A 20,980-nucleotide genomic window follows, 5' to 3' on the forward strand; every position below is an offset into this window, starting at 1 on the left:
AGAACTAAGAGAGCTCTGAGACAAAAGGCAATAATCCAGTGGCTGAGAAAATTCACTAAACAACACAACTTCCCAAGAAAAGGGGGGTGTCCGCTCACAGCCACCATCCTGGTGGACAGGAAACACTCCTGCCCATCGCCAGCCCCATAGCCCAGAGCTGCCCCAGACAACCCAGTGTGACGGAAGTGCTTCAAATAACAGGCACACACCACAAAACTGGGCGTGGACATTAGCCTTCCCTGCAACCTCAGCTGAATCTCCCAGAGCTGGGAAGGGGGAGCAATGTGAATTAACAGAGCCCCATTCAGCCATCATTTGAGCAGACTGGGAGCCTCCCAACACAGCCCAGCAGCCCAGAACTGCCCTGGGGGGACGGCACTCACCTGCGACATAGCACAGTCATCCCTCAACAGAGGACCCGGGGTGCACAGCCTGGAAGAGGGGCCCACTTGCAAGTCTCAGGAGCCATACGCCAATACCAAAGACTTGTGGGTCAGTGGCAGAGACAAACTGTGGCAGGACTGAACTGAAGGATTAGACTATTGCAGTAGCTTTAAAACTCTAGGATCATCAGGGAGATTTGATTGTTAGGGCCACCCCCCCCTCCCCGACTGCCCAGAAACACGCCCCACATACAGGGCAGGCAACACCAACTACACACGCAAGCTTGGGACACCAATTGGGCCCCACAAGACTCACTCCCCCACTCACCAAAAAGGCTAAGCAGGGGAGATCTGGCTTCTGGAGAACAGGTGTCTCGTGGACGCCACCTGCTGGTTAGTTAGAGAAAGTGTACTCCACGAAGCTGTAGATCTGATAAATTAGAGATAAGGACTTCAACTGGTCTACAAACCCTAAAAGAACCCTATCAAGGTCAGCAAATGCCACGAAGCCAAAAACAACAGAAAATTATAAAGCATATGAAAAAACCAGACGATATGGATAACCCAAGCCCAAGCACCCAAATCAAAAGACCAGAAGAGACACACCTAGAGCAGCTACTCAAAGAACTAAAGATGAACAATGAGACCCTAGTACGGGATATGAAGGAAATCAAGAAGACCCTAGAAGAGCATAAAGAAGACATTGCAAGACTAAATAAAAAAATGGATGATCTTATGGAAATTAAAGAAACTGTTGACCAAATTAAAAAGATTCTGGACACTCATAGTACAAGACTAGAGGAAGTTGAACAACGAATCAGTGACCTGGAAGATGACAGAATGGAAAATGAAAACATAAAAGAAAGAATGGGGGAAAAAAATTGAAAAACTCGAAATGGACCTCAGGGATATGATAGATAATATGAAACGTCCGAATATAAGACTCATTGGTGTCCCAGAAGGGGAAGAAAAGGGTAAAGGTCTAGGAAGAGTATTCAAAGAAATTGTTGGGGAAAACTTCCCAAATCTTCTAAACAACATAAATACACAAATCATAAATCCTCAGCGAACTCCAAATAGAATAAATCCAAAAAAACCCACTCCGAGACATATACTGATCACACTGTCAAACATAGAAGAGAAGGAGCAAGTTCTGAAAGCAGCAAGAGAAAAGCAATTCACCACATACAAAGGAAACAGCATAAGACTAAGTAGTGACTACTCAGCAGCCACCATGGAGGCGAGAAGGCAGTGGCACGATATATTTAAAATTCTGAGTGAGAGGAATTTCCAGCCAAGAATACTTTATCCAGCAAAGCTCTCCTTCAAATTTGAGGGAGAGCTTAAATTTTTCACAGACAAAGAAATGCTGAGAGAATTTGCTAACAAGAGACCTGCCCTACTGGAGATACTAAAGGGAGCCCTACAGACAGAGAAACAAAGACAGGACAGAGAGACTTGGAGAAAGGTTCAGTACTAAAGAGATTCGGTATGGGTACAATAAAGGATATTAATAGAGAGAGGGAAAAATATGGCAAACATAATCCAAAGGATAAGATGGCCGATTCAAGAAATGCCTTCACGGTTTTAACGTTGAATGTAAATGGATTAAACTCCCCAATTAAAAGATATAGATTCGCAGAATGGATCAAAAAAAATGAACCATCAATATGTTGCATACAAGAGACTCATCTTAGACACAGGGACACAAAGAAACTGAAAGTGAAAGGATGGAAAAAAATATTTCATGCAAGCTACAGCCAAAAGAAAGCAGGTGTAGCAATATTAATCTCAGATAAAATAGACTTCAAATGCAGGGATGTTTTGAGAGACAAAGAAGGCCACTACATACTAATAAAAGGGGCAATTCAGCAAGAAGAAATAACAATCGTAAATGTCTATGCACCCAATCAAGGTGCCACAAAATACATGAGAGAAACATTGGCAAAACTAAAGGAAGCAATTGATGTTTCCACAATAATTGTGGGAGACTTCAACACATCACTCACTCCTATAGATAGATCAACCAGACAGAAGACCAATAAGGAAATTGAAAACCTAAACAATCTGATAAATGAATTAGATTTAACAGACATCTACAGGACATTACATCCCAAATCAACAGGATACACATACTTTTCTAGTGCTCACGGAACTTTCTCCAGAATAGATCATATGCTGGGACATAAAACAAGCCTCAATAAATTTAAAAAGATTGAAATTATTCAAAGCACATTCTCTGACCACAATGGAATACAATTAGAAGTCAATAACCATCAGAGACTTAGAAAATTCACAAATACCTGGAGGTTAAACAACACACTCCTAAACAATCAGTGGGTTAAAGAAGAAATAGCAAGAGAAATTGCTAAATATATAGAGACGAATGAAAATGAGAACACAACATACCAAAACCTATGGGATGCAGCAAAAGCAGTGCTAAGGGGGAAATTTATAGCACTAAACGCATATATTAAAAAGGAAGAAAGAGCCAAAATCAAAGAACTAATGGATCAACTGAAGAAGCTAGAAAATGAACAGCAAACCAATCCTAAACCAAGTAGAAGAAAAGAAATAACAAGGATTAAAGCAGAAATAAATGACATAGAGAACAAAAAAACAATAGAAAGGATAAATATCACCAAAAGTTGGTTCTTTGAGAAGATCAACAAGATTGACAAGCCCCTAGCTAGACTGACAAAATCAAAAAGAGAGAAGACCCATATAAACAAAATAATGAATGAAAAAGGTGACATAACTGCAGATCCTGAAGAAATTAAAAAAATTATAAGAGGATATTATGAACAACTGTATGGCAACAAACTGGATAATGTAGAAGAAATGGACAATTTCCTGGAAACATATGAACAACCTAGACTGACCAGAGAAGAAATAGAAGACCTCAACCAACCCATCACAAGCAAAGAGATCCAATCAGTCATCAAAAATCTTCCCACAAATAAATGCCCAGGGCCAGATGGCTTCACAGGGGAATTCTACCAAACTTTCCAGAAAGAACTGACACCAATCTTACTCAAACTCTTTCAAAACATTGAAAAAAATGGAACACTACCTAATTCATTTTATGAAGCTAACATCAATCTAATACCAAAACCAGGCAAAGATGCTACAAAAAAGGAAAACTACCGGCCAATCTCCCTAATGAATATAGATGCAAAAATCCTCAACAAAATACTTGCAAATCGAATCCAAAGACACATTAAAAAAATCATACACCATGACCAAGTGGGGTTCATTCCAGGCATGCAAGGATGGTTCAACATAAGAAAAACAATCAATGTATTACAACACATTAAAAACTCGAAAGGGAAAAATCAATTGATCATCTCAATAGATGCTGAAAAAGCATTTGACAAAATCCAACATCCGTTTTTGATAAAAACACTTCAAAAGGTAGGAATTGAAGGAAACTTCCTCAACATGATAAAGAGCATATATGAAAAACCCACAGCCAGCATAGTACTCAATGGTGAGAGACTGAAAGCCTTCCCTCTAAGATCAGGAACAAGACAAGGATGCCCGCTGTCACCACTGTTATTCAACATTGTGCTGGAAGTGCTAGCCAGGGCAATCCGGCAAGACAAAGAAATAAAAGGCATCCAAATTGGAAAAGAAGAAGTAAAACTGTCATTGTTTGCAGATGATATGATCTTATATCTAGAAAACCCTGAGAAATCAACGATACACCTACTAGAGCTAATAAACAAATTTAGCAAAGTAGCGGGATACAAGATTAATGCACATAAGTCAGTAATGTTTCTATATGCTAGAAATGAACAAACTGAAGAGACACTCAAGAAAAAGATACCATTTTCAATAGCAACTAAAAAAATCAAGTACCTAGGAATAAACTTAACCAAAGATGTAAAAGACCTATACAAAGAAAACTACATAACTCTACTAAAAGAAATAGAAGGGGACCTTAAAAGATGGAAAAATATTCCATGTTCATGGATAGGAAGGCTAAATGTCATTAAGATGTCAATTCTACCCAAACTCATCTACAGATTCAATGCAATCCCAATCAAAATTCCAACAACCTACTTTGCAGACTTGGAAAAGCTAGTTATCAAATTTATTTGGAAAGGGAAGATGCCTCGAATTGCTAAAGACACTTTAAAAAAGAAAAACGAAGTGGGAGGACTTACACTCCCTGACTTTGAAGCTTATTATAAAGCCACAGTTGCCAAAACAGCATGGTACTGGCACAAAGATAGACATATAGATCAATGGAATCGAATTGAGAATTCAGAGATAGACCCTCAGATCTATGGCCGACTGATCTTTGATAAGGCCCCCAAAGTCACCGAACTGAGCCATAATGGTCTTTTCAACAAATGGGGCTGGGAGAGTTGGATATCCATATCCAAAAGAATGAAAGAGGACCCCTACCTCACCCCCTACACAAAAATTAACTCAAAATGGACCAAAGATCTCAATATAAAAGAAAGTACCATTAAACTCCTAGAAGATAATGTAGGAAAACATCTTCAAGACCTTGTATTAGGAGGCCACTTCCTAGACTTTACACCCAAAGCACAAGCAACAAAAGAGAAAATAGATAAATGGGAACTCCTCAGGCTTAGAAGTTTCTGCACCTCAAAGGAATTTCTCAAAAAGGTAAAGAGGCAGCCAACTCAATGGGAAAAAATTTTTGGAAACCATGTATCTGACAAAAGACTGATATCTTGCATATACAAAGAAATCCTACAACTCAATGACAATAGTACAGACAGCCCAATTATAAAATGGGCAAAAGATATGAAAAGACAGTTCTCTGAAGAGGAAATACAAATGGCCAAGAAACACATGAAAAAATGTTCAGCTTCACTAGCTATTAGAGAGATGCAAATTAAGACCACAATGAGATACCATCTAACACCGGTTAGAATGGCTGCCATTAAACAAACAGGAAACTACAAATGCTGGAGGGGATGTGGAGAAATTGGAACTCTTATTCATTGTTGGTGGGACTGTATAATGGTTCAGCCACTCTGGAAGTCAGTCTGGCAGTTCCTTAGAAAACTAGAGATAGAGCTACCATTCGATCCAGCGATTGCACTTCTTGGGATATACCCGGAAGATCGGAAAGCAGTGACACGAACAGATATCTGCACGCCAATGTTCATAGCAGCATTATTCACAATTGCCAAGAGATGGAAACAACCCAAATGTCCATCAACAGATGAGTGGACAAATAAAATGTGGTATATACACACGATGGAATACTACGCGGCAGTAAGAAGGAACGATCTGGTGAAACATATGACAACATGGATGAACCTTGAAGACATAATGCTGAGCGAAATAAGCCAGGCACAAAAAGAGAAATATTATATGCTACCACTAATGTGAACTTTGAAAAATGTAAAACAAATGGTTTATAATGTAGAATGTAGGGGAACTAGCAGTAGAGAGCAATTAAGGAAGGGGGAACAATAATCCAAGAAGAACAGATAAGCTATTTAACGTTCTGGGGATGCCCAGAAATGACTATGGTCTGTTAATTTCTGATGGATGTAGTAGGAACAAGTTCACTGAAATGTTGCTATAGTATGTAACTTTCTTGGGGTAAAGTAGGAACATGTTGGAAGTTAAGCAGTTATCTTAGGTTAGTTGTCTTTTTCTTACTCCCTTGCTATGGTCTCTTTGAAATGTTCTTTTATTGTATGTTTGTTTTCTTTTTAACTTTTTTTTTCATACAGTTGATTTGAAAAAAGAAGGGAAAGTTAAAAAAAAAAAAAAGAAAAAAGACAAACAAGGAAAAAAAAAAAAAAAAAAAAAACGATGTAGTGCCCCCTTGAGGAGCCTGTGGAGAATGCAGGGGTATTCGCCTACCCCACCTCCATGGTTGCTAACATGACCACAGACATAGGGGACTGGTGGTTTGATGGGTTGAGCCCTCTACCATAAGTTTTACCCTTGGGAGGACGGTTGCTGCAAAGGAGAGGCTAGGCCTCCCTGTATTTGTGCCTAAGAGTCTCCTCCTGAATGCCTCTTTGTTGCTCAGATGTGGCCCTCTCTCTCTGGCTAAGCCAACTTGAAAGGTGAAATCACTGCCCTCCCCCCTACGTGGGATCAGACACCCAGGGAAGTGAATCTCCCTGGCAACGTGGAATATGACTCCCGGGGAGGAATGTAGACCCGGCATCGTGGGATGGAGAACATCTTCTTGACCAAAAGGGGGATGTGAAAGGAAATGAAATAAGCTTCAGTGGCAGAGAGATTCCAAAATGAGCCGAGAGATCACTCTGGTGGGCACTCTTACGCACACTTTAGACAACCTTTTTTAGGTTCTAAAGAATTGGGGTAGTTGGTGGTGGATACCTGAAACTATTAAACTACAACCCAGAACCCATGAATCTCGAAGACAGTTGTATAAAACTGTAGCTTATGAGGGGTGACAGTGGGATTGGGAATGCCATAAGGACCAAACTCCACTTTGTCTAGTTTATGGATCGATGTGTAGAAAAGTAGGGGAAGCAAACAAACAGACAAAGGTACCTAGTGTTCTTTTTTACTTCAATTGCTCTTTTTCACTCTAATTATTATTCTTGTTATTTTTGTGTGTGTGCTAATGAAGGTGTCAGGGATTGATTTAGGTGATGAATGTACAACTATGTAATGGTACTGTAAACAATCGAAAGTACAATTTGTTTTGTATGACTGCGTGGTATGTGAATGTATCTCAATAAAATGATGATTAAAAAAAAAAAAAAAAAAAAAAAAAACAATACTAGCCCCATACACAGAATTCCATCATACCCTGACCCCCCTCCCCTGATAGCTCAATCCACCAACTTTAACACGCTGTCACATCGTTATTTCTTTCCCTCCCTATCTATCATCGATCATCTATTGCTTTGTCTTCTGAACATATGAGAGTTAGCTGCGCACATCCTTGAGCATACACTGTAATTCACATATATACTTCCCATGAACAAGAACATTCTTTTATGTAATTCCATTAAGTGCAGCTAAGTATAAGAGATTCAACAATGATACAAAGCTTACATTCTATATTTCCTTTTCCTTATGTCTCAACTGTGTCCCTTTGAGGCACCTGTCCTCTATCCTCCAATCCCATCCAAGTTCATCCTTAGCATTCAACTGTTGTCTAGTTAGACTTTTTTTTTTTCTTTTTTCAGTTGTGGAAATATATACAGCCTAAATCTTCCCATTCCACCCCCTCCCTAGCCTTCCATTAGTGGGATTAATCACACTTAGAATGTTGCAATGCTCTTTCCCACCATCCATTACTAGAAATTTCCCTTCACCTCAGACAGCAACCCTACACTCATTTCTTAACTCCCCATTGCCCCTTCCCCCATTTCTCTTAACCCAAACTCTACTTTTCATCTCTATGGTTATATTCTCTGATAATTTCTTTGTGATTACTGTGGGGCTTAAAATTAACCTCTTGAATCCCTATCAATCTTGTTTTCTTTGATACCACCTTCACTTCAATAGGGCACATAAACTATGTTCCTATACTCCTTCATTCCCCCACCTTTATATAGTTGTCTAAAATTACATATTTTGCATTGAGTTCAAAACCACTGATTTGTCCTTAGAGTTTGTGTATTTTTTTTATCATGTAGGAAGTAAATAGTGGAGTTACAGTTCAAAAATTATTGACTTCTATTTGTATTCCATTGTGGTTGGAGAATGTGCTTTGAGTATATTCAATTTTTTTTGTTTTGTTTGCTTTGTTTTAATTTCTTGAGGCTTGTTTTATGTCCCAGCTTATGGTCCCTTCTGGAGAAAAATCTGTGATCACTAAAGAAAAATGAGTGTCCTGGTGATTTGGGATGTAAGGTACTATCTATGTCTGTTAAAATTCTCTATTATCTCTTTCTCCTTTCTTTGTCTCTCTGTTGGTAGGGCTCTCTTTAGAATCTGAAGTGGGGCAGGTCTTTTATTGGCAAAGTCTCTGAGCATTTGTTTGTCTGTGAAAAATTTAAGCTCTCCCTCAAATTTGAAGGAGAGTTTTGCTAGATAAAGTATTCTTGGTTGGAAATTTTTCTCTCTCAGAATTTTAAATATGTCATGCCACTGCCTTATCACCTCCATGGTGGCCGCTGAGTAGTCACTACTTAGTCTTATGTTGTTTCCTTTGTATGTGGTGAATTGCTTTTCTCTTGCTGCTTTCAGAACTTGCTCCTTCTCTTCAGTATTTGACAGTTTGATCAGAATATGTCTTGGGGTGGGTTTTTTTGGATTTATTCTATTTGGAGTTCGCTGGGCATTTATGCTTTGTGTATTTATATTGTGTAGGAGGTTGGGGAATTTTTCCCCAACAATTTCTTTGAATACTCTTTCTAGACTTTTACCCTTCTCTTCCCCTTCTGGGACACCAATGAGTCTTAAATTTGGACGTTTTATTTTATCTATCATATCCCTGAGATCCATTTCGATTTTTTTGATTTTTTTCTCCATTCTTTCTTTTGTTCTTTCATTTTCTGTTCTTTGGACTTCTAGGACACTGAGATGTTGTTCAGCTTCCTCTAGTCTTGTATTGTGAATATCCAGAGTCTTTTTAATTTGGCCAACAGTTTCTTTTATTTCCATAAGATCTTCTATTTTTTTATTTAGTCTTGCAATGTCTTCTTTATGCTCTTCTAGGGTCTTCTTTATGGCACTTATATCCTGAGCCATGGTCTTCTTGATGTCCTTTAAATCCTTTGCCATGTTTTCGTTCCTCGATTGTAGATCTTTGATTAATTGTGCGAGGTACAGTGTTTCTTCCAAAATCTTGATTTGTGTGTTTGGAGTTGGATTCTCCATATCATCTTGTTTTATCATATGCATTAAGATTTTCTGTTGTTTTTGGCCTCTTGGCATTTGTTTTGCTTGATAGGGTTCTTTCAAGTTCTAACAAAAAAAAGGATATCGATCTGATTTTTCAGAGACATAGTTTGGTGACATACACTTTCTCTAACCAGCAGATGGCGTCTGTGAGTCACCTATATCCCTCAAGTCAGTTCACAACCTTGTTCCCGCGGCGTGTGGGGAAATGATTCTTGTGGGTTCAGTTGGGGAACTCAGTTTGGGTGTGTTGCTGGAGCCGTCCGCCCTGAATGTGGGGCATGTATCCAGGTGGCCAGGGAGGAAGGGCAATTCTAATGTTCAAGTCCCCCTGGTTCCAGGAGATTCCAGGCCACCGCAAAAGTCTAAGCCTTCATTTCAGTTCAGCCCCAGACTCTCTCTCTCACTGCTCCGTAAATCACTGGACTTGGCGTAGCGCTCCTGGGTTCTCTGAGCAGGTCCCCCCTCCCAGCCGTGATCCTCCAGGAGCTCAGCCAAGGGAATGCCGTGCTACGTCACCAGTGCACGCCGTCCCTCAAGGGAAGCCCTGGGCCACCAGGCCGTGCCACGGCGCGGTCTCAGCTCGTTTCAGAATGCAGAATGTTTGAGGCTGTCTTTACTGCAATGCCTTGTGGGCTGAGAACAGCTGAGTTCTTCTCCACAGAGGGAGAGGGGGCAGAAAAACTCCCAGGTTCACCCATCAGCCAGAGACAGCACCCAATCCTCTGGGCTCCTTATATCCTGAGACAGATATGTCCCCCGATTCTCCCAAGGTCAGTTGTCACCAAAAGCCTCTGTCTGCTTGTTGAGGATTCGCTGTCTGTATTGAGCAGTAAATATTAAAACCTCACTTGGAGCTGGGCTGAGAGAGTGCACAGCGTGGCTTCTGTGAGGGAGGGGCTGGCTCTAGGCTCTCTGCTCTCAGCACAGGTCCGCAGTTTTACTTACAGATTTTATGCTGTGATCTTGGACATTCCTCCCAATTCAGGTTGGTGGATGATGAGTGGGCAGTCACATTTGTCTCCCCACTGTTACTCCAGGTTATTTACTGTTTTTATGTCATTTATGAATTGTTCTGGGAGAGACTAAGTCTTCCACTTCTCTCTATGCTGCCATCTTCCCGGAATCTCCTATTGCCTTATTTTATAAAGTAGATTTTAATAGAAGTTCTCTAGCTCAAAAATTAAAATTTGCTCCGCATTTCTTCATTTCTTTCTCCATTACCCTAAAAAAGCAGTCCCCTTTAACCTTTCCACCATCCTACCTTGTTTTCTTGAGGTATAGCTAAGGTTCAGCATCTTTTACTTCTGTCTTATCACAATAGCCTGAGTGTTTTGAATAGTTCATTTCTTAACCCTTTTATTCTTTAGAAACAGAAACAAAATAGTCTTAAAGCCTTTTTTTTTTTTTTTTTTTGGCTTTTTTTTGCATTTGTAGGAAAGTTATATCACAGATGATATTGGAATATCGACTTGGAAGAAGCAGACTTTTCTCTCCCATGGTGCCTTACTAGCAAAGAGCTGCCAAGCTGCAATGGAATTAGCAAAGCATGATGCTGAAGTTCAGGATATGGCATTTCAGTATGGAAAGCACATGGCCATGAGTCATAAGGTATTTGCACACCATTTCTTTTTCCAGTACTTAAATAGCTAAAAAGATAAGTGAGAAACCTTTTGCCATTTAATAAGCTGCTTTTATATCTCAAAAAATGTTTATTGTGTGCATAAAATCTATCAGTCATAGACACTGATTGTTATGTAATATAAACAGTGTAACTGATGAATACTCAGTAATTTTGATAGAAAGCTATAGCTTTCTTAGACCATATTTGTGATGTTTGTCTTACCACCTGAAAGGGTTCTTGAGAGAAACTCTTGCAAATTATTAAATAATATGTATTATTGCTCTTCACAGAATGAAAGAGCTTTTGTTACCATTTCTTTGTAGCTACTTAGCTAATTGTGGAAAGTTAATGAAATTTAGAAACATAATATATAAAATTGAAAGTTTGAATTCTAATAAATGATTCTTTTGAATGGACATAATGAAATATAAAATGTTCCAAAATTAGCTGCTACGTTGTTGCCTCTCTATATAGGTAATTTTAAAATTCCATTTAACATGTTTCTCAGATGTTTCTTAAATTGCTCATGAGAAAGGGAAAATATATATGTTTTATATATGTTCAGCTGAGTTTTTGCATATTTTATTAAATATTAGATTATTTTATTAGGCAATTATATTTATTAAATACTTATTTTTAACTTAAAAAATAAAATAAAGGCTGTTGCTAAAAATAAAAGGAATGTATTACAGAAAAAAATAATTTTAAAGAATTTTAAAAGTTATTATTAATCATCTGAAATGTTCTTTTGCTTATTGAAGTACATCTAAAAACTGCATTCCTTAAGCTTCCTTTTTCACTGCATTAACTAGTACTTTCTGAATATAACTAAAACATACTAATGTATATGTTGTACTGTTTAACTCTTTTGACTGCTCCTTCTAGATAAATTCTGATCTCCAGCCTTTTATTAAAGAAAAGACCAGTGACTCTGTGGCATTTAATCTAAATTCAGCTCCTGTAGTCCTACATCAGGAGTTTCTTGGAAGAGATTTGTGGATTAAGCAGATTGGAGAGGTAAAATGAAATTACTCTTATTTAAGATACCAATAGGATTTACTTTATTTTAGAACACAATTCATATTCCATGATGATTTAAGGCTATAGTTCAATCATATAAGAGCATATTCATGTAACAGATAAAAATGCTTTCTTGATAACCTACATTTTTAAGAGGTAAAGCATTAGTTTAAAGTTAGAAACTACAATACTGTGTTTTCTTATTATCTGAGTTCTTAGAATACTGCAACACCAGACTAGTGCCTGCAGAGAATGCTAATTAACTTGTATGACTTTTTTTTCTAAAGGCTTTCAAAAATTGGGCGATGGTAATAGCATCACCCTTTAACTGACAGCAATTTCCCATCTGTAGACTCTAGCACAAGCTGCAGAATTCCAGGAGCGCCGTCTGTCAACTCATTGGGTTATTTTAAAACAAACTTGGACCCTGAATGAGTTCTGAGGCATTATCAAAGACAAAAAATCATAATGAAGTAAAGGGGCTCAAATTGAGTAAATTTCCTAATTTGTTTGTACATTTATTTATTTATTTATTAACGAAGGGGTGGAAGGTGAAAGTGAAGTTTTTGTTTTTCTTTTAATTCAGTAACTCTGATGCAAAAATGTCTTGCCCTTTTATCCAGAGCCTCAAGGAATTTACTTAACTTCATGGTTATAATTGGTTGGGTTAGTCTGTGGCTCTGGACATGGGGACCTGGCAGAGCTGAGGGTAGAGGTAGCCGCCATACGTAAAGCAGAGGACCTGGGTGAATAGCTGCATTCTGAAAGATAAGATTTCCCTTCCCACAGCCCTCTTCCCCTATTGGCTCCTGAAATGCTGGCAGGCAGCTTAAAATCCCTCATATTCTCACCAGCTAAAAAACTAAAGGATTTCTTTCTGGGAAACTGTCAAAACCAGGAGAAAAGACCTGCAGATGTAGATGTTTGGGGTTCCCTCAGTAAGCATGCCATGTCCCTGACCAGCCCTCATCCACTGGCACAGAATATCACACTGCCTCACTCTAAAGTAGAAAAGGTAATGGGGACCCCTGGGCATTTGAGAAATGTCTCTAACATCAAAGAACAAATCAAAAATAAATGATAAGAGGGAACTTAGAGGAAAAAGAAACAATAGATGAAAGACATTTTCTAAAGCACCGTAATTACACTCAGCAAGATAAGATACTGTAATCCATGAAATAAGAACAGGTACTATATAGAAAAGGGCAATCTAAAAACAAGAAGCAGAATTATAAAATATAAAAATGTAATATCAGAAAATTTAAAAATCAGTAGAAGAGTGGAAGACATAAATGAGAAAATCTTTCAGAAAGTTGAACAAAAAGATAATCAGGAAATAAGAAGAGCAAAGATAAGAAAATTAGAAGACCAATTCAGGAGTGCCTACATCTATCAAGAGTCACAGAAAGAGAAAACAGAAAACAGAGCTGATAAAATTAATTAAAGAAATAAAAGCTCCAAAAACTGAAGGACTTGAGTTTCCAAATTGAAATGGTCCCCTAAATAATGAATTTGAAAAGACCCACACCGAGTCACATCATTATCACATTTGGGAACAATGGGGATAAATACTAAAATGGGGGTAAATACTTATGGGAAGAAAAAGAGAACCAGGTACAAAGAATCAAGACTCAGAATGGCTTCTCATTAGTGACATTGAAGACTTCAAGATAATACCTCCAAAATTCAGAGAGAAAATTGTTTCCAAGTTAGAATTTTATACCAGCCATGCTATCATCAGATGTGATGTTGAATAAGACAATTTAAAACAGATATGCAAGGTTTCAAAAAACTTACCTCCCCAGGCATCTTTTTTCCTGGGGGCAGGTGATATATTCCATCAAGACAAGGGAGTAACCAAGAAAGAGAAAGATATGGAATCTAGGAACTAGGGGATCAGACGCAGGCCTGAGGCAGTGGGGCTCCCTGGGATGATGTGGAGAGAATAAAAGCAACGACAATAATGCCAATGCAAATAGCACTTTCCATGTGCCAGGCACTGTTTCTTGTGCAGCTAACAAGTGGTGGAACCAGGATTCAAACCCAAGCAACCTGGGTTACAGAGCCCATGTCCTTAACTAACCTGTCTCTCATCCAAATTGGAGCAAGAGGCCGAAGATCTCCAGGTGAAATATCTCCAGGTAAAAAATTGAACTTTAAATTAACTAATATGCTTCCCCAAATTGAGAATTTAGACACAAATTAGAAAACTAAGTGTTCCAGTTACTATTGCTGCATAACAAATTACCCTAAAACTTAGCTGCTTAAAATAACCATTTTATTATGCTTTGGTGGGTCATGAGTTTGAACTGGGCATAGTGAGGATAACTTATCTCTGCTCCATTAAGTCCTGGGTCTCAGCTGGAAATGTTCAAAAGCTGGAGGTGATTTGACATTGCTGGAGACTGGAATCATCTGGAGACTCCTTCACCGTGGATACCTGGGCTAGGATGCCTAGAACATGAGGCTGGCTAACCCAGCAGAGTGCTCACATGTGGCCCCTCCATTTCGTTTGGCTTCCTCATGGCATGACAGCCTCAGGGGAGTCAGATTTCTTACATGCCCGCTCGGAACTCTAAGCACATATGTTCCAACAAACAAGGCAAGAGTTGCATCATCTTTTATGATCAGCCTCAGAAGTCACACAGTCATTTCCATGGTCTTCTATCAAAATAGTCACAAGGTCACCCAGAATCAAAGGAAGGCATCATAGACCCCACCTCTCGATGGAAGGAGTGTCAAAGAATTTTGGGATCAAGTTTTAAAACAGTCACACTAAGCACATGGCGGGGGGGGGGGGGGAATGGGGCAGTCTTTAGCTATAGTAAAAAAAATTTTTTAATTGAAAGGAAAAGTAATCATAATAGTCTATGTAGCTCAGTAAAAAGTATTTAAATAGCATAAAAATGTAAATACTGACTTTTGATTTGTAACTGAGAAGTTAGGATTTAGGGGATGATTATGATTACTGAATCACTACATAGATATTCCTTCTTTACTTTCTGGTGTATTAGAGCAGACAGAGGGAAATACCTGAAATCTTTGCACTGTAATCCATCTGCCTTGATCTCTGATAATGATTGTATAGCCTTTATCTGTGCCCTTGTGATTGTAAAAACCTTGTGACTGACCCTCACTTACACCCATTTTATCCGGTTTTTCAACTTATGATCACGAAAGACAGCCCCTAGTGTTTATTATTAAAGGCCCTTAAGTCAGCCCAGGACTAGTCCACCCCAGTTCCAAGCTATCTTGATAAATGAAGCTGGATCTAACCAAAATGTGCCCACCTGACATACACAGTAGCTTAAACTTTACATGTAATCAGTCTGCACATGTGGAATAATTAGATCACCTCTAATTACATCATCTAGAGCCATTATGCTCATTATCCTAAAACCTCCCCATCTTTTGATACTATATAACTATTAGAATTACTGCAGTTCGAGGAGACAGATTTTTTAGGCCAATAGGCCATCTGATCGCCTGCTTCGCGCCTAGCCATAATCTCTTTCTTTCTTTGAAACCCTGGTGTCATGGATTGGCTGTTATGCACATCAGGCAGAAACCTACCACTTTTGTCCAGCATCAGATTCAAACAAAAGTATGATAAATTGGGAAGAGGATAAGGAAAGAGAGTGTGATATAAGATATAAGAGATATAAGAGAGCTAAATCTTCAATGGTAGGATCAATAGATAATGTTTAAAACTTAAAAATCAAGAAAGAGCAGTATATGAAGTTAAAGAGCAGAAGAAATAGCTCAAAGTGGGGTAGGAGGAAAAGAGAATCTGGAGAGTGGTAGGTGTTTTGTTAGAAGTCTTGTACTGTTTGCCTTTTTAAATTCTGTACCTACGTTTTTATTTTAAAATTTTTAAGTTTAAAAATTCATGTACTTTGCTCTAATAATTCTACTTCTAAGAATCTATCCTAAGAAAAATACCAGAGACATGGGCAAAAAATATATCAAAATATGTACTAAAATTTTAATTATAAAAAGAAGAAAATGAAAATTGATCCAGCGTTTAAAAATAGAAAGATTAAATGACGTATGTTAAAGTGACATATCACACACTTACTTAATATTGTATTACTGGTGTATATTTGTGTGTTTTTATGACAGCTGAACCGAAAATATACATACAGATGGTGTTAGTAGCTCTAATTGGGCTATATTAGAATACATTTCAAATTTGCGTTTTGGTTGAAAAGATCTAGCTGAATATGTTAAATGAAAGCTACCAACTCTCCCTTGGCTATTGACATATATATGTATACATATGGGAGTAGCATGGATATGAATTTTAAAGAAGTTTCATAGAAAAGGGACATAGTTAACTCTTAAGTTTCTTTGCAAAGATACAAAGTCGTGAATGTAGATAGCAAGAGGGGACCATGATTTCCCAAACAGCTGGTGAAGTGTTCCAAACCGTCATCCCAACTTGATTTTAAATTCAAAGGGAGAAACTTTCCAAAAAGCCTGTGCCTTAGGCAGAAAGTCAAGAAAATAAAATCGATCTTGTCTAGAGGTCAGTAAACCTGGCTGAGATGCTGTCCCCTGAACAGCTCCCCACCCAGCCCCCACCTGAGTCCCCTGTGGTCATCTCTAAATCCTCAACATGGAAGGACCAGAAGTTTATTCCCCTCCAAGGCCCCACCAGGCTGCTTTGGTTTGCTCCACTGATTTCAGGAACTTATATCTACACACCTGAGTCATGAACAGGATCGCTGATGGTGAAGAGAAGATGAATTCATCTGAAGCAAATAAGAAATGAGTTAGTTTCTGTCATACAAGGGGCTTGCCAATATGCTTTAGGTCTGAAATTCTTTTTTCCAACTCCATTAACATTCTTCAGATTGAAGATCCTTTACTTGAGCTTATTTTAATCTTTTAAATTGCGATATATACATTTTTGTAAAGCTCTGTAAGATAATGATCTTGTTCTGTGAATGCCCGGAAGCCAGAGATAGGAAACACAATCTGCATAACACTTTTTGTCCTAAATCTCAAGGAGATTGCTGCTTAATCCTGAAATTAGTTCTAGTCTCTCTTTCTAATTTTTTGTGATATTTACCTCCTCCAGATTTTGTATTTTTGTGATTCCCTCCACCCGATTTTGAATCTTATTGCAAGATCTTAAGAATAATTACAAATATACCTTTGAATTAGCCATAGTACCTGGCACAGTGATTTCCCTAGAGCAGTCATCTAATATTTGTCCAGAAGTGCCTGGTGCAGTCTTTACAGCGTAAGGCTGGTGGCAGCCCTGTTTTATTAAATAGAAAGTGTCAAGTTGGCATAGCAGAAATAGCCACTAGAAGACAAGGATTTGGAAGGCCTGGATTCGAGTTTGGGCTCTGTCAGCATTTGTGTAAATGTAACCTTAATCGCATTCTCTCAGGTGTTCTGTAAAATGATGGCATTGAATTAAATAATTTTTAAGGTCCCTTTCAGCTCTTAAATAAATCTAAGAACTAGGTCTCTTAGGCAAGAGATGTATTGTAAGAAAAGTATTTCTCTCTTAGAAGCTCATACTAGTTTTCACATAGGAAAGTCTTGCTCCCAGAGATGGGAATCACATGTGGTTTCTGAGTACCATGTGCAAAATTGCTTCCCTGCTCTGCCCAGACACGTTTGTGTGCCATCCACCCTTTTGATTTCCTGCTGGTGAAAGTAAGCATTGATGAGTAGATAAGGAAGTAAGGAGACGATCGAGACTCTTGGTTTCCCCCTCAGTATCATTATAAAGCCAGGAAGAACATCTCTGGAATTTTCCAATCAGGCCCTGCCACCTCCTCACCAAGGTCCCCTCCTCCCAAAATCTTAAGGCTAGATAGGTCTCTTCCATGACACCCATAGGCAGACAAGAGGCAGTTAAGGGACCAGGCCTGATCTGAAACAGCTGAAAAATATTTGTGGAGCATTGTCCTCATACTAAATTCTACTGATCCCTCTTTACCTTAATTTAAAATTTAAATTTATAGGTGCTGAAAAATAATGATCATAGTGAATGGATGATTCACCCTAGGGAAGTGAAGTCATTACTCACTAATCATTTTGATTCCTATTAAAAGAAAATAGAATCCTTCAGAGAACCACAGAGCTCTGACTCTCTCAGGAAGTCCAGGGGCTATTGCAGGTCAGAAAGCTTTATTTTTAATGATCCTGCTAGTTTTCTGCTGCTTTTGTAAGTCACCTGAAGAAATAAGAATTATGATTATATCTTCTTGGTATATTCCTGAAAGTACTGAAATGTCATTCAGTTTTGTGACATTCTAACACTATCATAACCAATCAAAAATACCTTAAGTATACTGTATACTACTAATGCTAAGTTAAAGCTCACTTATCCCTAGATATCCTACTATTACTTCTTATTCAAAAAGAAAAACCAAGACAGCTAGGCAAGACTGGCATGCATGAAAATAACATATGTATATTCTTAAAAGAAAAGATTCTCCTTCAGAGTCCTCATTAGTGCCATGTGTGATATTCTTCTAGCTAAGTTATTTTGAGTTGTTTCAAAAGGAATACCAACATTTTCTCTACTATACAGGGCCTACAGTGTGGATATTTGAAAGGACTGTAGATGAGAGCACAAAGACTATGAAAATGGCTCTAGATATTTCTTAAAGTACTTGATAAGGGTTTTCTTCAGGGTTCCTGTTGCACTTAAGAAAACAAAGTGTTTGACTACTGGAGACATAACAGTAAATTGCCTTGCAGTTGTCTGTGTCCTAGTAAAGGGATAAGAGAAATAAATACACAGATATAAGAAATAATATAATTAGTGCCATTGGGGGAGCTCGGAGGAAAGAGAGGTTGTGTTCAAATGGGGAAGTCAAGAAAAGCTTTCTGGAGTAGGCAGTATCTGAGATATTGTCCTTACAGGAAGAAGATCTTAACAACAAAGATGGTGACAGAGGGGCCTCCCAAGCAAAGGAAATGTGAAAAGTCATGTAAATAAGCAAGCATGCAGTTTATTCAAAGAGAAAGGAGTATCATAATTTGGATGCAGTGTAGAAAATGCGACAGTATAAGGAACAGGTAAAGAATTGCTCTGAAATGGTACATAGTGACTATATTTTTTAAACTCTGTTTCAAACAAGAACATGTACACAAATGTTCAGATCAGCACTATTTACAACACTCAAATGGTAGAAACAACCCAAATGTCCATCACCTGATGAGTGGATAAGCAAAATGTGTTAGGTATATCCATACAATGGAATATTATTCAGCCATAAAAAATGAATAAAGTACTGATACATGCTACAACATGAAAGAACCTTAAACACATTATGTTAAGTAAAAGAAGCCAAATGTAAAAAGTACATGTTAAATGGTTCCATTTATATGAAATATCCAGAATAGGCAAATTCACAGGATGGAAATTAAATTAGTGGTTGCCACAGTGGGGACAGGGAAGAATGGGAAGTGAGTGCTTAATGAATATAAAGTTTGCTTTTGGGGTGAAAATATTCTGGAAATAAATAACGACTGTTGCACAATATTGTGAATGTACTAAATACCACTGAATTGTACACTTTAAAATGGCTAAAATGGTGCATTTAATGTTATATGGATTTTACCTCATTTAAAAAAAAAAAAAAAAAGACACCGGTGAACAGGTGTGGAAAATGAGCTTGATTCAAAGTCACCAAGCAGACACTGAAAGTTTTTGAACCAGGTAGTGTCAAGATCAGAACTGTGTTTTAGGAAGGTAAATTGAGCTATATTATGAAAGAAACTAGAGGAACAGTAGATCAGATTGGAAGTTTTGGGGAACCTATTGATAAGTACAGGAGAAAAGTATCAATCAGATTGTTGGCAGTGAGAATGGAGGTTAGTGTAAATCTCATTTCAAAGAGAAAATGTCTGACCTGTAAACTGATACAGGAAGAAGCTGGCAGGTAGAGGCTGGGAAGGGGTGGTCAGAGGCCAAAACCAGGATTTTGAACTTGGATAACAGGAATAATTGTCCCCTGTGTAGAAACAGGAAAGTGTTTAAGATTGTTTGGTTTCCATGTGATGACTTTGAGGTGAACCATCAAGGTGATGGCCTTCACCTTGGGGTATGGATGCTGAAGGAAGCAGCTCTATTCTACCACCTTGATCTCCTCCCTCATGGCTTTTCTGAGATCTGGGTTGTTGTAGTTTGCTAATGTTACCAGAATGCAAAACACCAGAAATGGATTGGCTTTTATAAAAGGGGGTTTATTTGGTTACAAAGTTACAGTCTTGAGGCCATAAAGTGTCCATAAACAAAGGGTACCTTCACTGGAGAGAGGCCATTGGCATCTGGAAAACTTCTGTTAGCTGGGAAGGCACATGGCTGGTGTCTGCTTGCTCCCAGGTTGCATTGCAAAATGATGTTCTCCAAAATGTCTGCATCAGCTTCCAATGGCTGTCTTCAAAACGTCTGTCTCAGCTCCAGCTGGCTCTGAGCTCCTACTGTCCCAGCTTATATAGTGCTCTGGTAAACTAAACAAGGCCCATGATGAATGGGCGGGGCCACGCCTCCATGGAAATTATCCAATCAGAGTTATCACCTACAGTTGGGTGGGTCACATCTCCATGGACACTGAACCAATGGGTTCCAACCCAGTCCACATTAATAGAATACATTAAAGAATATGGTTTTTTCTGGGGGACAAAAATATACAAACCAGCACATGGGTAGATTTTTTTTTCTTGGTCAAACTGTACAGTTTTAAGTTTCATATCTCTTCCAGATTCCAAGAGAGGATAGAAAGAAAAATGGGTTGCAAAGGAATAACAAGACCTCTGAGCAGAGAGAGATTTATTATGTAGATAGTACAGGCCCCCCTTTTTTAAACAGAAATTGGGCATCATAGTGTTTTGCACCTGTCTGTTGCTGCTTCTTTTTCCCAGTGAACCAAAGGAAAAGAATATGAGCAAGTTAATTCCATGGATATTATTCACATTTGTCTCTAAGAGTTGCTTAGCTTTCCCAAATAAAAGAAATGGTAAAATCAGTTAGCCGAGCAGTACAATTCTGAATGGCATTGACTTTCTTGCAGTTGCCTTCTGTGATGCTGTAATAGTAGGCAAGAATGGTCCAGATAGCAAAGAAAAGGCCTGCTCTGCCCCTGTATATTCT

At 38.4% G+C, this 20,980-nt stretch overlaps 1 protein-coding gene across 2 annotated transcripts in view; it reads left to right on the top strand.

Annotated features, from left to right (window-relative positions):
* The window catches only part of PDSS2 (decaprenyl diphosphate synthase subunit 2), a 371,797-nt gene that overhangs the window by 285,816 nt on the left and 65,001 nt on the right, over positions 1-20,980 (top strand). For both annotated transcript variants that reach the window (XM_037844006.1, XM_037844007.1), the window contains 2 exons: positions 10,650-10,823; positions 11,722-11,853. In XM_037844006.1, the coding sequence (XP_037699934.1) occupies positions 10,650-10,823; positions 11,722-11,853 (306 nt within the window). The remainder of the gene's footprint in view (positions 1-10,649; positions 10,824-11,721; positions 11,854-20,980) is intronic.

The sequence above is a fragment of the Choloepus didactylus genome, chromosome 7 (assembly GCF_015220235.1).
Source record: "Choloepus didactylus isolate mChoDid1 chromosome 7, mChoDid1.pri, whole genome shotgun sequence".
Taxonomy (NCBI): Eukaryota; Metazoa; Chordata; class Mammalia; order Pilosa; family Megalonychidae; genus Choloepus; species Choloepus didactylus.